This window comes from Rhinopithecus roxellana, chromosome 21, assembly GCF_007565055.1.
Source record: "Rhinopithecus roxellana isolate Shanxi Qingling chromosome 21, ASM756505v1, whole genome shotgun sequence".
NCBI classification, from domain to species: Eukaryota; Metazoa; Chordata; class Mammalia; order Primates; family Cercopithecidae; genus Rhinopithecus; species Rhinopithecus roxellana.
The window spans coordinates 32,379,941-32,395,808 of record NC_044569.1 but is presented as its reverse complement, the minus strand read 5'-3'; the positions used below and the strand labels follow the sequence as shown (position 1 = coordinate 32,395,808).

The window sequence follows — 15,868 nt, the reverse complement described above, 5'->3', positions numbered from 1 at the left end:
GGCGACGATAATAACCGATGATAACCTCACCGCAGCATCTATCATCTTGGCAGAGTTGTTTGTTAAGATCAGTGAAGATCCAGAAAATCAGGCGGCGTGCTGCTTGGTTTTGCCAGGAGTGAAGGTACTGAAGGATACCGAGAACATTTGTCATTATTGTTCTTCTTGTGGTTGTTGTTGTTGTTGTTATTATTATTATTATTATAGAGGCCAGCGCTGCTTTTGGGGTGAAAGAAGACCATCAGCAAACCTCAGCCTTGCCGCCAGGACTCCACCGTCTTCTGTCGGAGTCTGCGGGTCGGCAGCCTGCGGCAGGGAGGCCCGGGCACCCGCAGGTGGCGCCCCACGTCCGTGTTTGCGCCCTCGCCCGCGCTCCAGGCGCAGCTAGGAAACCCAGCGCGTCTCCCCGGGTCGTTGGAGCCAGCGCGGAGACCGCAATTTAATAAATAAGCGCGAGTGCCAGCCGCTCCACCAGCCCGAGGTCCAGAGGAGCAGATACACAGACCCGGACCAGAGGGAACCGGACAGTTCCCCAACTGGGGACTCTGGAACCACAGCATCTAAATCATCAAATTCTCAAGCTTTTTTTTCCTCTCTTCGTCCCAGCCATCCCAATCGTCTTCTTCTTCTTTTTTTTAACTTATTGTTTTTTTCGCCCCTTTCATTATGAAAGTGGTCACACCATTCAAGATTAAGACTTGGAGGGAATTGGGGAAAGAAAAGAAAGAATCTAAAAGAAGAGAAGCGACCGGTGCTTTTAAGGGTGCCTAATTTTCAAAAGAGACGTCTGGCAGGATTTTGCTCTGGGCGTTTGGGTGAGCTGGACTGGGGCATTGGAGGGAGCGGCGGGCTTGGGCGCAGGGAAGGTTCGGAGTCCTAGGGCGGCGGCAGCGCTCGGCTATGCCCTCTGGAGACTGGCGGGGCTGCGGGGCCGCGGGGCCGAGGGGATCCGCGATGGAGCCGCGCTGCGGGCGCGCTGGGCGCGGGAGTGCGAGGGGCCCCAGGCAGCGGTGCAGGCGCGAAGCCCAGGGATTGGAGGCGCCTGGGCGCACAGCGCGGGGCGCTGAGCCGGGCAAGACGCGGGGTTCGCGGTCCCCGCGGTCCCGGGCGCGGCGCCTAAGCGGGCGCGCGGGGCGCGGGGCGTGGTGCACCCCTGAAGCGGCGCGGGCTGGAGCGGGAAAGCGGCAGGGCGGGGCGGCGCGGTTATTGGCCACGCGCTGGGAGCAGGGTCGCGCTCCGTGTCCTCCTCCCGACAGCTCCCACTCGCCTCATTTTCTCTAAGCAGAGCAACTTCGCTGACAGCGGAGCTCGCCCAGCATGGATGTTCCAGGTAACCACCCCCGACCTGCCCTCCCCTCCGCGTGCAAGCGCCTTCTGTGTGAATTTTAACCAGGACTCTTGCTGGTCCAGATCGAGGGGTGGGGGAGGTGGAGAGAGAGAGAAGGGAAATAATGTAGGATCGGGGCTGCGGACAGCGATATTTATCAAGAGCCAACTTCTCCGTTCTTAGAAAGAATATTGGAAGAGTTAATGGGAGGCTGTGGGCGGCGAGGGGGCGGCTTCTCTGCGTGTCTCTGGGCTGGTATTGAAATGGCCGGTCTGCTTTTCTGGGAGGAGCGGGGACGGGGCAAAAGTGCAGATGGGCGCGTAAGTTCGCAGAAACCTGCAGGGGCTGCTGCCCAGCCAGAAAGAGAGAATCCCTTGGGTCTGGAAACAAGAGCTGGAGAATAAGCCAAGCCTGGGATTCCGTCGTTGGAATCGGTCCTTCCGCGGAGAGAGGAATCCCAGGGGGTTCACCAAGGGGGCTCGCTAGTGGCTGCGGGGACCTTGGAAGTGGGTGTTTGGTTTGACTGCGTGTGTGTGTGTGTGTGTGTGTGTGTGGTGTCATTTCTCCCCTGTTAATCTTATTCGCCCTAAGGAGATTCCTGGGGTTTGTTCTTCGGGTGGAAAATAGATAAAACCTGTACCAAAGGGACTTAAATGGACTTTAAAAACATCTCGAGGATTGAAAAATAGAGGATAGCAGGGAAACAAGGGAAAGGAAAAGGGTTCCTTGGTGCTGCTCCAAGGAAACGCCGTGAGATGAAGGCGAGAAGGCAAGCATTCGTAGGTTTTTCTTTGCCTACGTCTTAGCCCCCTCCGCGCTGGTAAATGGGCGGGGTGGCGGTGACGCCTTCTGAGGGTCTCGGGGCCCGTCTTAGCGACGAGGACCTGCACCACCGACGAGCGACCCCTCCCTCGTCGCAGGCCCGCGCGCCGCTCGGGAGCCTTCAGGGATGCGCTGCCCGCTGCGCCCAGGCGTTTCTCCGGACCTGTTGTGCCAGATCGGAAAGTGGGTTGGCTGTGCGCGGGACCAAGGGGGTGGCCTTCGGGGAGAGCCCCGGAGCCGCAGGCATCTGCTCCCAGTCCCCCTTCTTCCCGGTGGCTCCACCTCCCGGTGTAAGGCTTTGGGTTCTGTGCCCTGACAGGTCCACGGGCGCCTTTCTTCTGAGAACGACCCTGGCCTTGACCGTCAGAGCGGGGGACAAAGGCCCGCGGAGGCTGCTGCGGGCCCCGCGCGTTCCTGCGCGCCCTTCCGCGCCGCTCGCGCCCCCGCAGGCCTCCGCCCCTGCGCGCCGCCTCCCACCAGCCCCGATGCAGGCGCCGGGCCAGGGGCTCCTCGGGCTGCGGCTGACGATGCCCTGGCGCCGGGGGGCGCTGCGCGAGCCGGGCGGCTGCGGATCCTGCCTGGGGGTGGCGCTGGCCCTGCTGCTGCTGCTGCTGCCCGCCTGCTGCCCCGTGCGGGCGCAGAACGACACGGAGCCCATCGTGCTGGAGGGCAAGTGCCTGGTGGTGTGCGACTCCAGCCCGTCGGCGGACGGCGCCGTCACCTCCTCCCTGGGCATCTCCGTGCGCTCCGGCAGCGCCAAGGTGGCCTTCTCCGCCACGCGGAGCACCAACCACGAGCCGTCCGAGATGAGCAACCGCACCATGACCATCTATTTCGACCAGGTCAGCCGCCAGCCTGCCCACCCCGCCCCCAGCCCGGGGAGAGGGGCGGGGATCTGCGCGCGCGGGCTGGGGTTCAGGCTTCTTGGACGTGGAGTTCCCAGGCTCTGTCCTCCCCCTCTGCCCTGCTACTCTCTTTCCTCCCGTTTTATAGAACGCACTCCTACTCTTTCCCTTTTCCACATTGTGGCTTTTTAAAAACTTTTAAATGATCAGCCAACTTGGCACTTGGATGACTGAGAGTCCCTTAAGGCTGTCTAAGCTTTCTAAGAGTTCCGTAAACCTAAAGATTTGAAATATATTTCCCAAAAGGAAACATTGCACGTTTTACTTTTCACGGCGGTGTGGTTGATGGTCTTCAGTCACCCAGGTGGCCACCTGAAGGATTGAGTGCATTTAAATCTCTCCACTCTCAGGAAAGGAGTCTTCCCAAGTCTCTGCCAGCATTTGGAAAATACAGCCTATTGCTTATTTTGAGGAATGGATTGGGGGAGGGATGTTTATCTTAAAAAAAAAAAAAAAAAAGAAAGAAAGAAAGAAAAAAACGTGAGGACTAGCAGGGATGGTTATATAAATACTAAACAAAATATTGTGATTATGTAAGTAAAATATATAGTAAATAAAATATATACTATAAGCAAAGCAAATGCAATATATACAAATCTTTTAAAAGAGTAGCGACTTACATCACCTTAAGCCACTTAACTTATGCCATTTGGTTCAATGCAGAGGTCTCAGAGATATGATCAGGCCTTTCCAAACCCTTCTCTGGATTATTGGTGCCCAGGTGTAACCTTCTTTTTGTGTCCTGCTCGCCTGGTTTCTGTTGTTTTTCAGAAAAAAATTAAAAGCATTATAGAGATTTCCAAGCTTTAGCTAATTAGCTAATTGCCTAATCATTTTACCAAAGTGTTTCCCACAGAATGGAGCGCCTAGCAGTCCCTGACAACCTACCAGCACTTTACTGTACGTGTTTAATTGACTTTCCTTTGGTCTGTTAGGCAACTCTTAAACTTAATAACCATAAACCTACAGACACACACTCTTGACTCTATTTAAGCCAGGGTATTTATTTCTTAATCATTGTTAAGCTTCAAGTATTTGAGGTTTTTTATTGGGGGGGTGGGGGGGCAGACGGAGGCATGTGTCTCTTTAATTCATTTTTTTTTTTTTTTTTTTTTACCAAACGTAAAATTATTTATTTTGATTATGTCCAAATGAGACAACAATGGAATAGGCATTTGGGAACTAATACTCTATTAGTATGGTTTCCTTTATATGCTGTTATTGTTATATTATTATTATTCACTTACAATGTCTTGCAAAGTTTTCATAGCATTTTTATATCCATCTTTGCATTTGTGTATCAAGAAAGCTCTGTGATGTAGGGCAGGATAAGTAGTAGCAGCATTCTAATTTTATACATGAGCAAACTATGGCAGGGTGCGTTCAATGTTTCTCTGGCTCCCCAGTTAATGAGGAGCTGAGGTCTGCTTTTCAGGGTCTGGTTGGGTGTTCTTGCGTCTACAGCAGGGATAAATTCTACCTGAATTTATCAGTTTCCAGAATGTAAAATTGAGGTGAAGGAGTTGAGGTGAAAGAAAGAAGCAGCTCCGGAGGCTTCAATGGAGACTGCTTTATTCTTTTCTAAAGCTTTGTAAGGAAGACAGCGAGCATAGCCTTATGAGACTGAGAATAGGCATCCCAAGGTGCTTGTCTTAACAATGGAGCCCAGAGAGCCTGTCTCAGTCCTGCCCTTGAGTGGAGCTGAAGTGGTGCTCCCAGCTGAGTTGAAGAAGCTGAAACAGGCATATTTCACAAGTCATTTCAGCCATCGTCATTGGCAGCGTTTCACATTGCATTGGGAATTGCATGTTATTTATCTATAATGAGCGTGTAAGAAATAACAGCAAAGGTATTCCGGTTGAAGTTTATATTCTCATTACATAACAAGATCTTAAACCCAGGATTTTGATGTTGTTGCTGGCTGTTTATTTTAAAAGGCAGGCCATCTTATTATTCTAAAGGAGTTGTGCATTTATGGATGAGGAGGATGGAGACAGCATCCAGACAAAGTGGCCAGAGTCTGTGTTGAACATCTTGTTTTGGGTCATCATGGGGGTCCCGCCACTCTTGAATTTCTGCTTATGAAACATTCACCCCTGCCCTTTTATGTGAGGAAAGCCATCTGCAGGGTCATGAGCTCGTTCCAGGTGGCTAATTTTGTCATTGTTTTGCATGTTGTAGAGTTCACATTAGCTTGAGCTAAGGATGTCCAAGCTGCCGATTCTCTATTTATTCAAGCTCATTTACAGGCCACCATAGCTCAGGCAAGGGAGCAGCACATTGCTCAGGGAAAAGTAAGGAAAAGCAGGAGTAGCAAATGTTTTTCTGCAAAGGTCTTTCATTCAACACCCATCACCGACTACCTACTGTGTGCGTCCAGAGTGTGCCAGGCACTGGGAAACACTGGAGATCCACACCTCATAGAGCCCGTTGTCTCTGGGAGCACATGAAGTTAGGTCCCAAGCTTGAACTTGCAGAAGTGATCTTTAATTGGCCTCTTGCTCCATAGCCCCTTCTCTACCCACTCAGAATCAAACTTTTTTTTTTTTTTTTTTTTTTTTTTTTTGTCAGACAAGATATCACGTTGATGTACCCATAATCCCGCAGACCTCCCTGGACTCAATTTAGGATTTAACAAGCTTACAATCTTCGATCCCTTTCTCTCTGCCCTGCCCCCTTAACTCACAAAATTCACAGCCAGTTTTTGAATGCATAAATAAAATATGCTTTAAAAATTTTGATTAGTTACAATGTATTAAAATATCTTTGAGATTACTTCCTGCTCTAGGATCTTTTAACTTCAGCACTGCTTCCTTCCTGGGGAAGCCAGAATGCTGAGGATGCTGAATTTGTGTTCCCAGCCGCTGGTGAAGGAGGCAGTGTTGCTGGTTATCCAAGGATGATGAAAACATACACTGAGGAGGGACTTGCTATTGTGTGCTGTGTTCCCTCTTCTTTTTCAGGTATTAGTAAATATTGGCAACCACTTTGATCTTGCCTCCAGTATATTTGTAGCACCGAGAAAAGGGATTTATAGCTTCAGCTTCCACGTGGTCAAAGTGTACAACAGACAAACCATCCAGGTGGGTAGACTTGAAACTGGATCCTTTCAGGTTTGGGTTAATAGTTCCCCATTGCTAAAGACCCCTGCACCTGGTCTCTGAGGCTGAGGGAAACAGGGTACTGGGCTATTTAGGGGTGATGCGGCTCTGAACTAGCTAGGAGTGCTCACTGTCAGGCCCCCTGATGTGTACTGGAAGGGTAGGATGGGGGTGGGAGTGGGGATATTGGCAGAGGAGAGAACAGTGTGTAGGAGTTGGGTCCTTTATGGTCTGCTGAGCTCTACTCTCTGCGTTTTAGGTCAGTTTAATGCAGAATGGCTACCCAGTGATCTCGGCCTTTGCAGGAGACCAGGATGTCACCAGAGAAGCTGCTAGCAATGGCGTGCTGCTGCTCATGGAAAGGGAAGACAAAGTGCATCTCAAACTTGAGAGAGGCAACCTCATGGGGGGTTGGAAATACTCCACATTCTCGGGCTTCTTGGTGTTTCCTCTATAAACACAGAGCCCCCTAGATGGTGGGGGAATGGCAATCTGGACCCAGGAATCCACCCTTTAAAACCCCCTGAACTTGCTGGAATGGGGACACCTCGTTTCCAACCTCCGTCAGACTGTTGCTGTAGAAGAATGATTTCCTTTGAAACCTCCAGTACTTTTGTTTTTGTTTTTTGGAATATTGACAATTCCTCGGGAACCTGGCCTCTAATTAGTTTTAGATGACAAGGTCTTAAGGAGAAATGAAATGATCGATTTGAGCAATTTGTACCTGTGATTGCAAAGTCAATATCGGATTTTATTGTTGGGACCGTGGACCTCTTTTGTGTGTATGTTATATTGTTGTCCCAATGGAAGGAGAGCTCCTGACTCCAGGATGGACTGCAGGTTGCAGTCAGGGCTTGAAGCAGGAGCCCAAGAAAGAACCACCTGCCGGACGGTCCTTGACATGTGTTCTGTGTGCGTCTGTATAGCCTTAAGAAAAAGAATGGCTTCACTTTCATTCTGTATTCTTCCCCCCACCGTGTGGATGGGAGGACTTGGGAGGGGGATGGGGACATTGTGAACCTGTCAAGAAGTGCTTTATCCAGAGAAGCAAGTTTTGCACGATTGGACTGCAGCTTTTGTTTTGTATTGTTTGTGTTTTTTCTTGAATAGCTTTACTTTTCTTTCCACACTCAGCTCTCCCTCCTCAACCCCACTTTTATTTTTCTTGCTGGGATTGGGGAGAGAAAATATGTGTTGAATTCCTGGATAAGACCAAACAAAACAAAACATTAAAATACCTGTATGTTTTGTTTTAGACGAGACCAAACCAAACAAAAAGAATCTGTTTATCAAAGTAAAAATAACACAATGTACAATTCTGCTTATTCTCTCAAAGAGATTCTAAGATGCACCTTTAGAACTATTAGTAGCAACCTGGATTTTTTTTAAAATTTATACTTCAGAATCCTTTAAGAACCTGGTGTTCCTGGGTGGTCCTGAATGGTATAAGTTGGGAATGGAAGCTGTAATGACCAAGTCCCCTAAACATACTGCTTCTTTGCCACGTGTGCTGTGACTTCTCAGCGGGTGTTTTAATTTATTTGGATCCACCTCTGAGTGAGCGCACAGTGATCAGGTGCTTCGAAGCCAACAGACCAGCTCCTCTTCCTCCGGATCCTCTTTTGATCTGCCCAGGAAAGGGATGCCCTGACACTCTCCTGCATGCACCTGGCGAGAAGCCACCTGGAAGTCACTGTGGTTAAAGATACTGGTGGAGGTACCCCAGGAGCACTGTTACAAATCCTTCTTGTTTTGGCACCTCTTACAACAACATTATTAAGACACAGCTGAGAGTTGATGGGTGTGTAATTCATATGCCAAGGAAATGTCACTAATCCCAAAGCAATCAAAGAGGAGACCTCAAACCAGATGTTAATTTGTTCTTTGTGTAACAATGTAACCAAAATATTGATGATAAAAGTCATAATTTAAGATTCAGAATAAATGGGTTTGATGTCTGGCTTGCTCTTATCCTCCACTTCGTCTCCCAACTCGTAAAATGTGTGGAAGTAAAGGCCGACTGTCAAGGACCTGGGGAAGATAAATCTATACAGTGCCTCTGTAAAAACTGTACTCTCAAACACACACACACCAGTATGTGCAGACCTGGCTGTGGGTCTGGATGGATATTGTACACTTAGATATATTTCAGTTTATACATATGTATTCTTTAAAAGGAAGATCTTGGGGGAGATATGTGAAAAAGACAGCTTAAGAAGGTTTTAGGGATAGGCAGTCTGCTTTTATCACATGTCATCTTTGATGTGGTGCAAGTTCCAATCCAGTATTTTCATCAGTGAACACTGATATAAAAGAAACTAACATTTTAAGAGCATAAGTTGTTTCCAAAAATGTGTATGTGAGGATGGAGAGGAATTAGATTCCATTTTTGAAAAAGAAACTCAGTGGGGATTATATAAATGACAAAATGTATAGTTTGACTAAGGGTCTAAGTTTTACTTTCCTCAGATGAAGAGCATAATGGGATGCAGAATTTTGTTTGAATTAAAATGCTGTTGCATTTTGTGAGGGAAAAAAATCAATAAAAGAGCATTAGGGGTACCTTGGCTCTGTGATTAGGAGACATACTTCCAAATAAGAACATTATTGATGAAGGCTGATACCCTAACGAGAAGGATGCTGGAATATGGTTTATTGCTCTTGGTTATTTTAGTCCTCTTTCCGCCATTTCCTTAAACTTACGTTCAATTTCAAACAAACAGGAAACCTCGTTAGAGGACAATATAATGTTCCACAGATTGAAGCGTATACAAGTACTTGTTACTTTTGTCACTTAATCATATATAACACATGTATGTTTATATTTATACCTTTATTACATATGGGTTGTTATTGGGCTATCCTGGCTAATCAGCAAGCTATTAATTAGACAATTTAAACAAGAGTATATTTCAGGCATTTATTTTGTATTAGAAAAAACATGATATTATTATTATTATTCTATTTTAGTTCATCTTCTTCTTCTTCTTTTTTTTCTTTTTCTTGAGATGGATTCCAAAACCTGCCTTAGGAAGGAGCCATGCTGCTAGTGTCTCTAAAGTGGTTTCTCATCCCCTGCAGCATCTGCCAAGGTTCTATTTGGCTGAGGATCTATGAGGCATCTGAAGCTCCTGTGTTTTGTCTACAAAAATATATAGGTCAGATCAAAATGTAAAATATGTATTTTTTTTTAATTGAAAAAAAAAAAGAGAGGTCTCTGTAACATCTGAAGGGCCATCTGAGCCCTGTCTCTGAGTTTCAGTTTTCTCATCTGGGTCAGGGCAGTAGCCCTGCAAGGTGCCCACATCACAGGACAGCTGGGAGGACCGCACAGAAGTGCTTTGAAAGCTGGAAGGCACCAGGATAACATGGGGTGTATTCTTGGCAGGGAAGGTGTTTCTGCAAAAGCATATTTTTAACATGCAATTTATGAAAAAAATTAATATGACTGATGGACAATTTTATGAAAGTGAATATCCATATTTCTCAATAGACTATTAAAACTGTAGCACTGGGTTAGAATTTTGTCTCATTTGATTGTAGGGATGATGAGAATATCAAAATCTGTATGTTGTAATATTAACTCCATTCTCAATTATCTTCTTTGGCTGTCCTGTGTGGTTCAAGTTCAGCTCTCTGCTTCCGTGTGGAATGCCAACATTTTATAAAAATATACAACTGTAATATTTTTAACACAAATAAAAAAATGAGGTAGTAATGTTATGGCATTATAACAGTAAATTGCCTTGGCTGACAAATGTTAGCCTTACTAAATTGTAAATGCTTATAAAACAACACATTTTTTTAAGTTAAAATATATTCTAATTTAAATCACAACCTTGATGAGTCAGCTCTAGGTCCTGAGAAACTATGTTTACTATTTGTAATTTCTGAGCCTTCATTGCATCCTAATAATTTTGATTTATGTGTTCATGTATATGTGAAATTATCTAGTTTTAAAGTGTGTGCTTATGATAGCAGCTCAGAGTAAAGGTGATTAAAAACATTGAATATTAGCATAAACACTCTCAGAATCCTGTGAGATTCATAGATTTACATAATCCTGTGAGATAGATTCATAGATTTACCTGTTTGAAACTATTTTAAAGCTAAATCTAATTATATTAAGCATCAGAAGAATTAGAAAATATATATAAAGCAAAAAGCATTTGTTGAATCTTTAATTTTATTTGTAGTATTTTCTTACCATCAAGAAATTACAATGGTCCCATATTAGTAACTATCACATAAATACTGTTTGCTTGTAAATACGTGAACGTCCCCCTCTGAATTTTTAGCATAAAAATTCAAGCAAAACAAAAGCGCTGGTTGTTCCAGAATACATTAGATGTCGCAAAAGGAACAAAGAATGTTCTGTCAATTTGTAGGACCATAATTTTGCAATCTTTTATAAGGAAAAATGTTGCAATGAGATATGTTTGTGTGAATAAAGTAGTGAATGTGTGTTTATATTTTGACAGCGTAAGAAGTATATAATAACCTAATGCACAGATACACATGAATGAAAGGTTCTTTTACATTATATTTAAGATGGGGAACTCACAGAACTAGCTTACAGTGAATCCTTCTAAAGGCTTTATTGAGTACTCTGTTAAAACACTTGTAAAAATGTGGAATGATTAACTGTAGAACTACAATGAGTTTTGCCCTTTTGCCTTGCTTATATGGAGATTTATTTGTCATTGGGATTCTATTTCTAAAGCTGGCACTTTGCTACTAAAATGGAATATTACAAACATATTTTTAAATTTAATATCAAAGCCTGTTAATTCTCATGAGACTCTTAAAATTATTTTCTCTTGACATTTAAAGAGCAAGCACACCAAATATACTGAAGTATGTTAAAATACAAATTTTGCTTTGGTTTTATCATTTGATGCTTTTTGTGCTCTGTATCTTTTTTCCTATGATACACTATGAAGAAGTTAGCTGATGATGACCACAATTATTAGTCAAATGTATTCGTGTATTTGCCCTGCCTTTTAAAACTTATTTTTGCAGAGAGAACTCACCAAAAGGCATATTTACTGCCTTTGCAGATGGATGGCTACAGTTTTTAAAGATATTTTAAACGTCTGCTTTGTTACATAGCTATCCATGATGCGATTGGACAGATCCAGTCCTCAAATCCCCAGTCCCCAAAAGAAGACATCACATTAAAAATCCTTTATAAGATCCAATGGATGTAAACTTTTAAAAATGGGCATGTATGCAAGTCTGTATAATAGCATTATGCTCAAACATGAATCTTAAGTAAATGAGCTTTCCTTGCATTTCCAGACCCAGTGGGGTAACTTGAAATTTGTAAGGGTAAAAGCCACGTGATTTTGCCTCCTACAGATAATAGGAGTTCTGTTGTATCATCCTAAGTGGGTTTTGCTGTGGATTTCCATCACCAGAATTACTCAAGTGTCTATAGCATCATAAATCATCATCTTCATCAGCTCGCCCACATACACTCACTCTGTAGTGTAAATGAGCTCCTTGACAACTTAATTTGGAAAAGAAATCTTCATTCCCTCTTCTTAATGCCTACAGCAGGACACCCCAGGGTTAGAATGCTGCTTTGCACTGAGGCTATCCTAACAAAATGGAAGCTACTAATTAATGAGCCACTACCACCCTTGCAACCTGACTAGTAATGAATGTAACTTTTATTATTGTTCCCCCGCTTTCTTCAGGAATGCTGACTTCTTTTGAATTTGTATCAGGTTGCAATAAACACTGAGTTGGAGAAGAATGTTGGCAATAATCTGGAACGTGAAACTCCTGAATATTTTGCTGAAGTCTGTTTGATCTAACTTTATTCATGTAAAAATACTTATATTAATCTCTTATGTCTCAAAGCCCTCAAGGATATAGGGGCATTTTCTTCACTTTATACCAAAAAGAAACATTTCTTGTGATTCTGGGTGCAGCATTATTGTGGAACTGACACTATGAAAATATTATAGGAAAAAGAATATCTAAAAATAACCAAATTAATTGAGTAAAAATTGGCAAATTTTTCTTACTACTAAAATCCCTCATTTGCAATGTTTTTACATGGATCTTAAAGATTCCCTCCAGTCTTAAAAGTATATTATTCTATGTAACATTTATCTTCGAATTGCTAATTTTCTTTTATAATTCTTTCAGAGAGGAGATTATCACTGAAAAACAAATTTAGGACATGAGAATGTGATACCATCTTCTTTTCTAATTCCCAAGCACCATGTCAGGATGTCATAGCACAGTTTTTGTTCTGAAATTGTAAACTCTTAAGTGGAAGAAGCAATTATAGGATTTATAAAAAATGATCTATTCTTTTGGGAACAGAGTGTAGATATTTTCTTTTCATTTCACAACATTTATGTATAGCAGCCCAGGGGCCAGAGAGTGTGCTTAAGGATGGTGATAGAAAATTGAACATACCCTCGGTGTGCAAAAAGAGCTTGTAGTCCTTAGAAAATAACATTCAGAATCATCCTGGAGGATACTCAGCTAAACTGATGGTGAGGGGGTGGGCTGGGGTGGGTGAGGTGGAAATGTAAATGCGTATTTACTGAAGTGAATAATATAATTTCATTTTTTCATATGAGGAGGATAATGTTATTGTGATGTTGACATTGAATACTGAATATCAGCTGATATCCTGACTGAAAGGGCCTCCCATTTTGAATATGGCCACAGGTCTAGCAAACCAATCACAAACTAGGGCTTGTGAACCAACCTTGGAAGCATTGAAGTGGACAGGAACAGCCACAGAGAATTTCCATCATTTTAAAACATGAAGGGTAAACTATGGTAGCCATTTTTGCAGTTTATTATATTTTGTCTTCTATGTAGTGAATTACTTCGGAAGACAGAAGGCATGCTAGAATTAGTCAAATCCTTAGAAGACAGTCATGTAGCAAGATACAAATGAGGCATGATTTGAAGGCTATCTTAAACAGAACTGAATGGGGGTCCATTTTAACACATTGACTTTTTTTTGCAAGATATTAACTTACTGAATAAAGGCATAGCTTAAGAAGAAACAAAGGATAAATGTGAGACCAAATGGCACCGGAAGAAAGTTTGAATTCTGTATGTTTTATACAGCATTTAGGTACAGCATCCTAGGGTCCAGACACTAGGGGCCAGACACATACGTGTGAGTGTGTATGTGTGTTTGAATATAAACAAATACTTACAGTCAAAATGTAGCCACTACAAAAATGCCTCTCCTGTCCCTGAAGCTGCACCGTTCCTGAAACTTGTTTTCAGCAGATGAGGAGATGATGCGCCCAAGGGCCTTTACCCATTACATGCTTCTACTAACTTTTAATCTCAATTATTTGGTCCATGTTTCACGTTTTATTTCTTGTGTTCAATCTTAGGAGTTTATTTCACCAGAAGGTAGAAATTACATCTGGTCTCCCTGACAGACAGAGATTGAGAACTGTTGAGAATAATTAGGCCATCTGGTGCTATAAATCCAATGGAAAGTTATGATCAGTGGATCATGGCCTAATCTGCTCTTCATCCATTGCATCTGAATTATCTTGGCACAAAAGAATGACAAGGGGCTGGATTTTTAAAGGAAATTGCCACATCTCCCCAGTCATTAGCAGGCAAAAGGCATGCGTGCATCAGACTGTGATAATTAGAGAAGACTTATTCTCCCCTAAGGCCTGTTACTTTTTGATACTTATTTTTTTTAATGTCTCCAAATGTACTGCACCAAATAGTGAATGTCGTACAGTTTTTACTTGTGATTCTTACCAATTCCTGAGTATAGTCATTAGAAGAAATTTTGTACTAAAATAAACTTTTCTTTTTATCTTAATGGAGAATTGAAATGAACCTAAATTTGTTTGGTTATATTTTTCCAAAATTGCAGAAACATTTGTTTCAGGAAAAAAACTCCCCAATAGATGGTGCTGGTGCTGTGATTTAAACCACTGCATCATTAGTATGCAAAAAAGCTCCAGAGAGAGGCCTCCGGGAATTCCCTTACACCAAGTTATAGAAAGACAAGAATGTGGCTTTATTTTTGCTAAATGCAAATTGACATAATTGTATAATTTGAAAACTTCAGAAATATTTCTTGATGTTTTGAGGTCAAGAAATTACTCCTCATTTCATTGTTCATATCTCAAATATCTTTGAAACATAAATGCAAACAAAATTGAATGCTGCAAAAGATGAGCTGAGAGGCCTTCCAAGTTTCTTCCTGCATACTGCTTCAAGGGTCTATTAGTGAAGCTATAACGTGAAGGTTATAGTACAAAGTATAACAGATTCTTGCTTCATATTGATGAGAAAAAAATTGCAGATACAAGAAGCATTTTGGCAGAATGATGCTGCCACTGATGTTCACAATGAGCACTGAATACAGCTAGGCATGATACTGAGTGCTGAACAATTATCTTTCCATTTAATCATTATGACAGCCATACAAGGGATATTGTTACCATTTTATACATGATGAATATAATGCTCTAAAAGATTAAATGATATGATCAAAGTCTCAAAGTAAGTAAATGACAAAGGTGGGATTCGAATCCTGAACTTTCTAACTTCAGAATGTATTCTTTGAACTATCATATTATATTCTTTGAACATGTATTATATTACATGTCCAGTGTAAGAGATACTGTGTGAAAAAATATTTTTGTCAAGAAATCTATATATTCTCATTATTCATAAATATTTCTATCACAGTTATTTAAATATAACACACTTTTTAAAAAGGACAATTTAGATTTGCATGCTGCAAACATAAAATCTGTTCCATTGTAATTATAAGAGAAGTCTTGCAACAGGTGATATAAATTTACTAAACTGCTTATATTGGAAACACTAAAGTTTGGGCTCTCATGTTTAGCCATCATCCCCATGCAGAAAATGATAATGGAAATGTTTTCCCCCTGTTTCTGTTGCTAGCACCCTTTGCAAAGATAAACTCAAAATACTCAAACATGTAAATACAAATAGTTCATTTTTCCAACTATAATGTATATTTTGTAAAGGCCAGAGTTCCCTCTCTGTTTAGAATTCTGAAGTTTAGCCTAAGAAGTCAAGTGCAAGACGCAAATTATCCTTAAATTGAACAATTTGCTTTGTTAAAGCTGGTCCTGAAGCTTTAAGCTTAAACCCTGGTTTGAGAAATATCTTTCAGAATCAGGAGTCAGAAAGTTCCTTCAGAGATTAGAGATCTTTCCCTGAAAGCATGACCATTTATTTAAGCAAAATTAAAATGAATTACATGAAGTAATTACAGATTTTAAAGATGGTTAGCAGCATTTGGTTATATTAAATCTTTTTATTGCATTCTTATATCAGAGGAAAACACATTTTTTAGTTTAGGTGGTAAATGGCAAAACAAAATATGTCTAAAAAAGCTTTTCTGAGAATTATTATTATTTTTTATTTTTTATTTTTTTGAGACAGAGTCCTCCTCTGTCACCCAGGCTGGAGTGCAATGGCACCATCGCAGCTCACTGCAACCTCCGCCTCCTAGGTTGAAGCAATTCTCCTGCCTCAGCCTCTCAAGTAGCTGGGATTACAGGTGTGTGTCATCACACCCAGCTAATGTTCTGTATTTTCATTAGAGATGGGTTTTTGCCATATTGCCCAGGCTGATCTCAAACTCCTAACCTCAGATGATCTGCCCACCATGGCCTCCCAAAGTGCTGGGATTACAGGCGTGAGCCACCATGCACGGC

The 15,868-nt window shown here is 42.4% G+C and overlaps 1 protein-coding gene across 2 annotated transcripts; it reads left to right on the top strand.

Moving 5' to 3' along the window:
* Window positions 1–473: 473 nt before the first annotated feature.
* CBLN2 (cerebellin 2 precursor) lies at window positions 474–8,117 on the top strand. 2 transcript variants are annotated; one of them, XM_010355247.2, is made up of 5 exons: window positions 474–815; window positions 1,286–1,330; window positions 2,469–2,991; window positions 6,018–6,137; window positions 6,415–8,117. In XM_010355247.2, exons 3-5 carry the CDS (start codon window positions 2,635–2,637, stop codon window positions 6,610–6,612), a joined length of 675 nt encoding a protein of 224 aa, XP_010353549.1. In that variant the 5' UTR covers window positions 474–815; window positions 1,286–1,330; window positions 2,469–2,634; the 3' UTR covers window positions 6,613–8,117. The 2 variants fall into 2 exon arrangements, with proteins under 2 accessions (XP_010353549.1, XP_010353550.1); XM_010355248.2 differs by lacking the exon at window positions 474–815 and having other exon boundaries at window positions 1,205–1,330.
* Window positions 8,118–15,868: the final 7,751 nt, after the last annotated feature.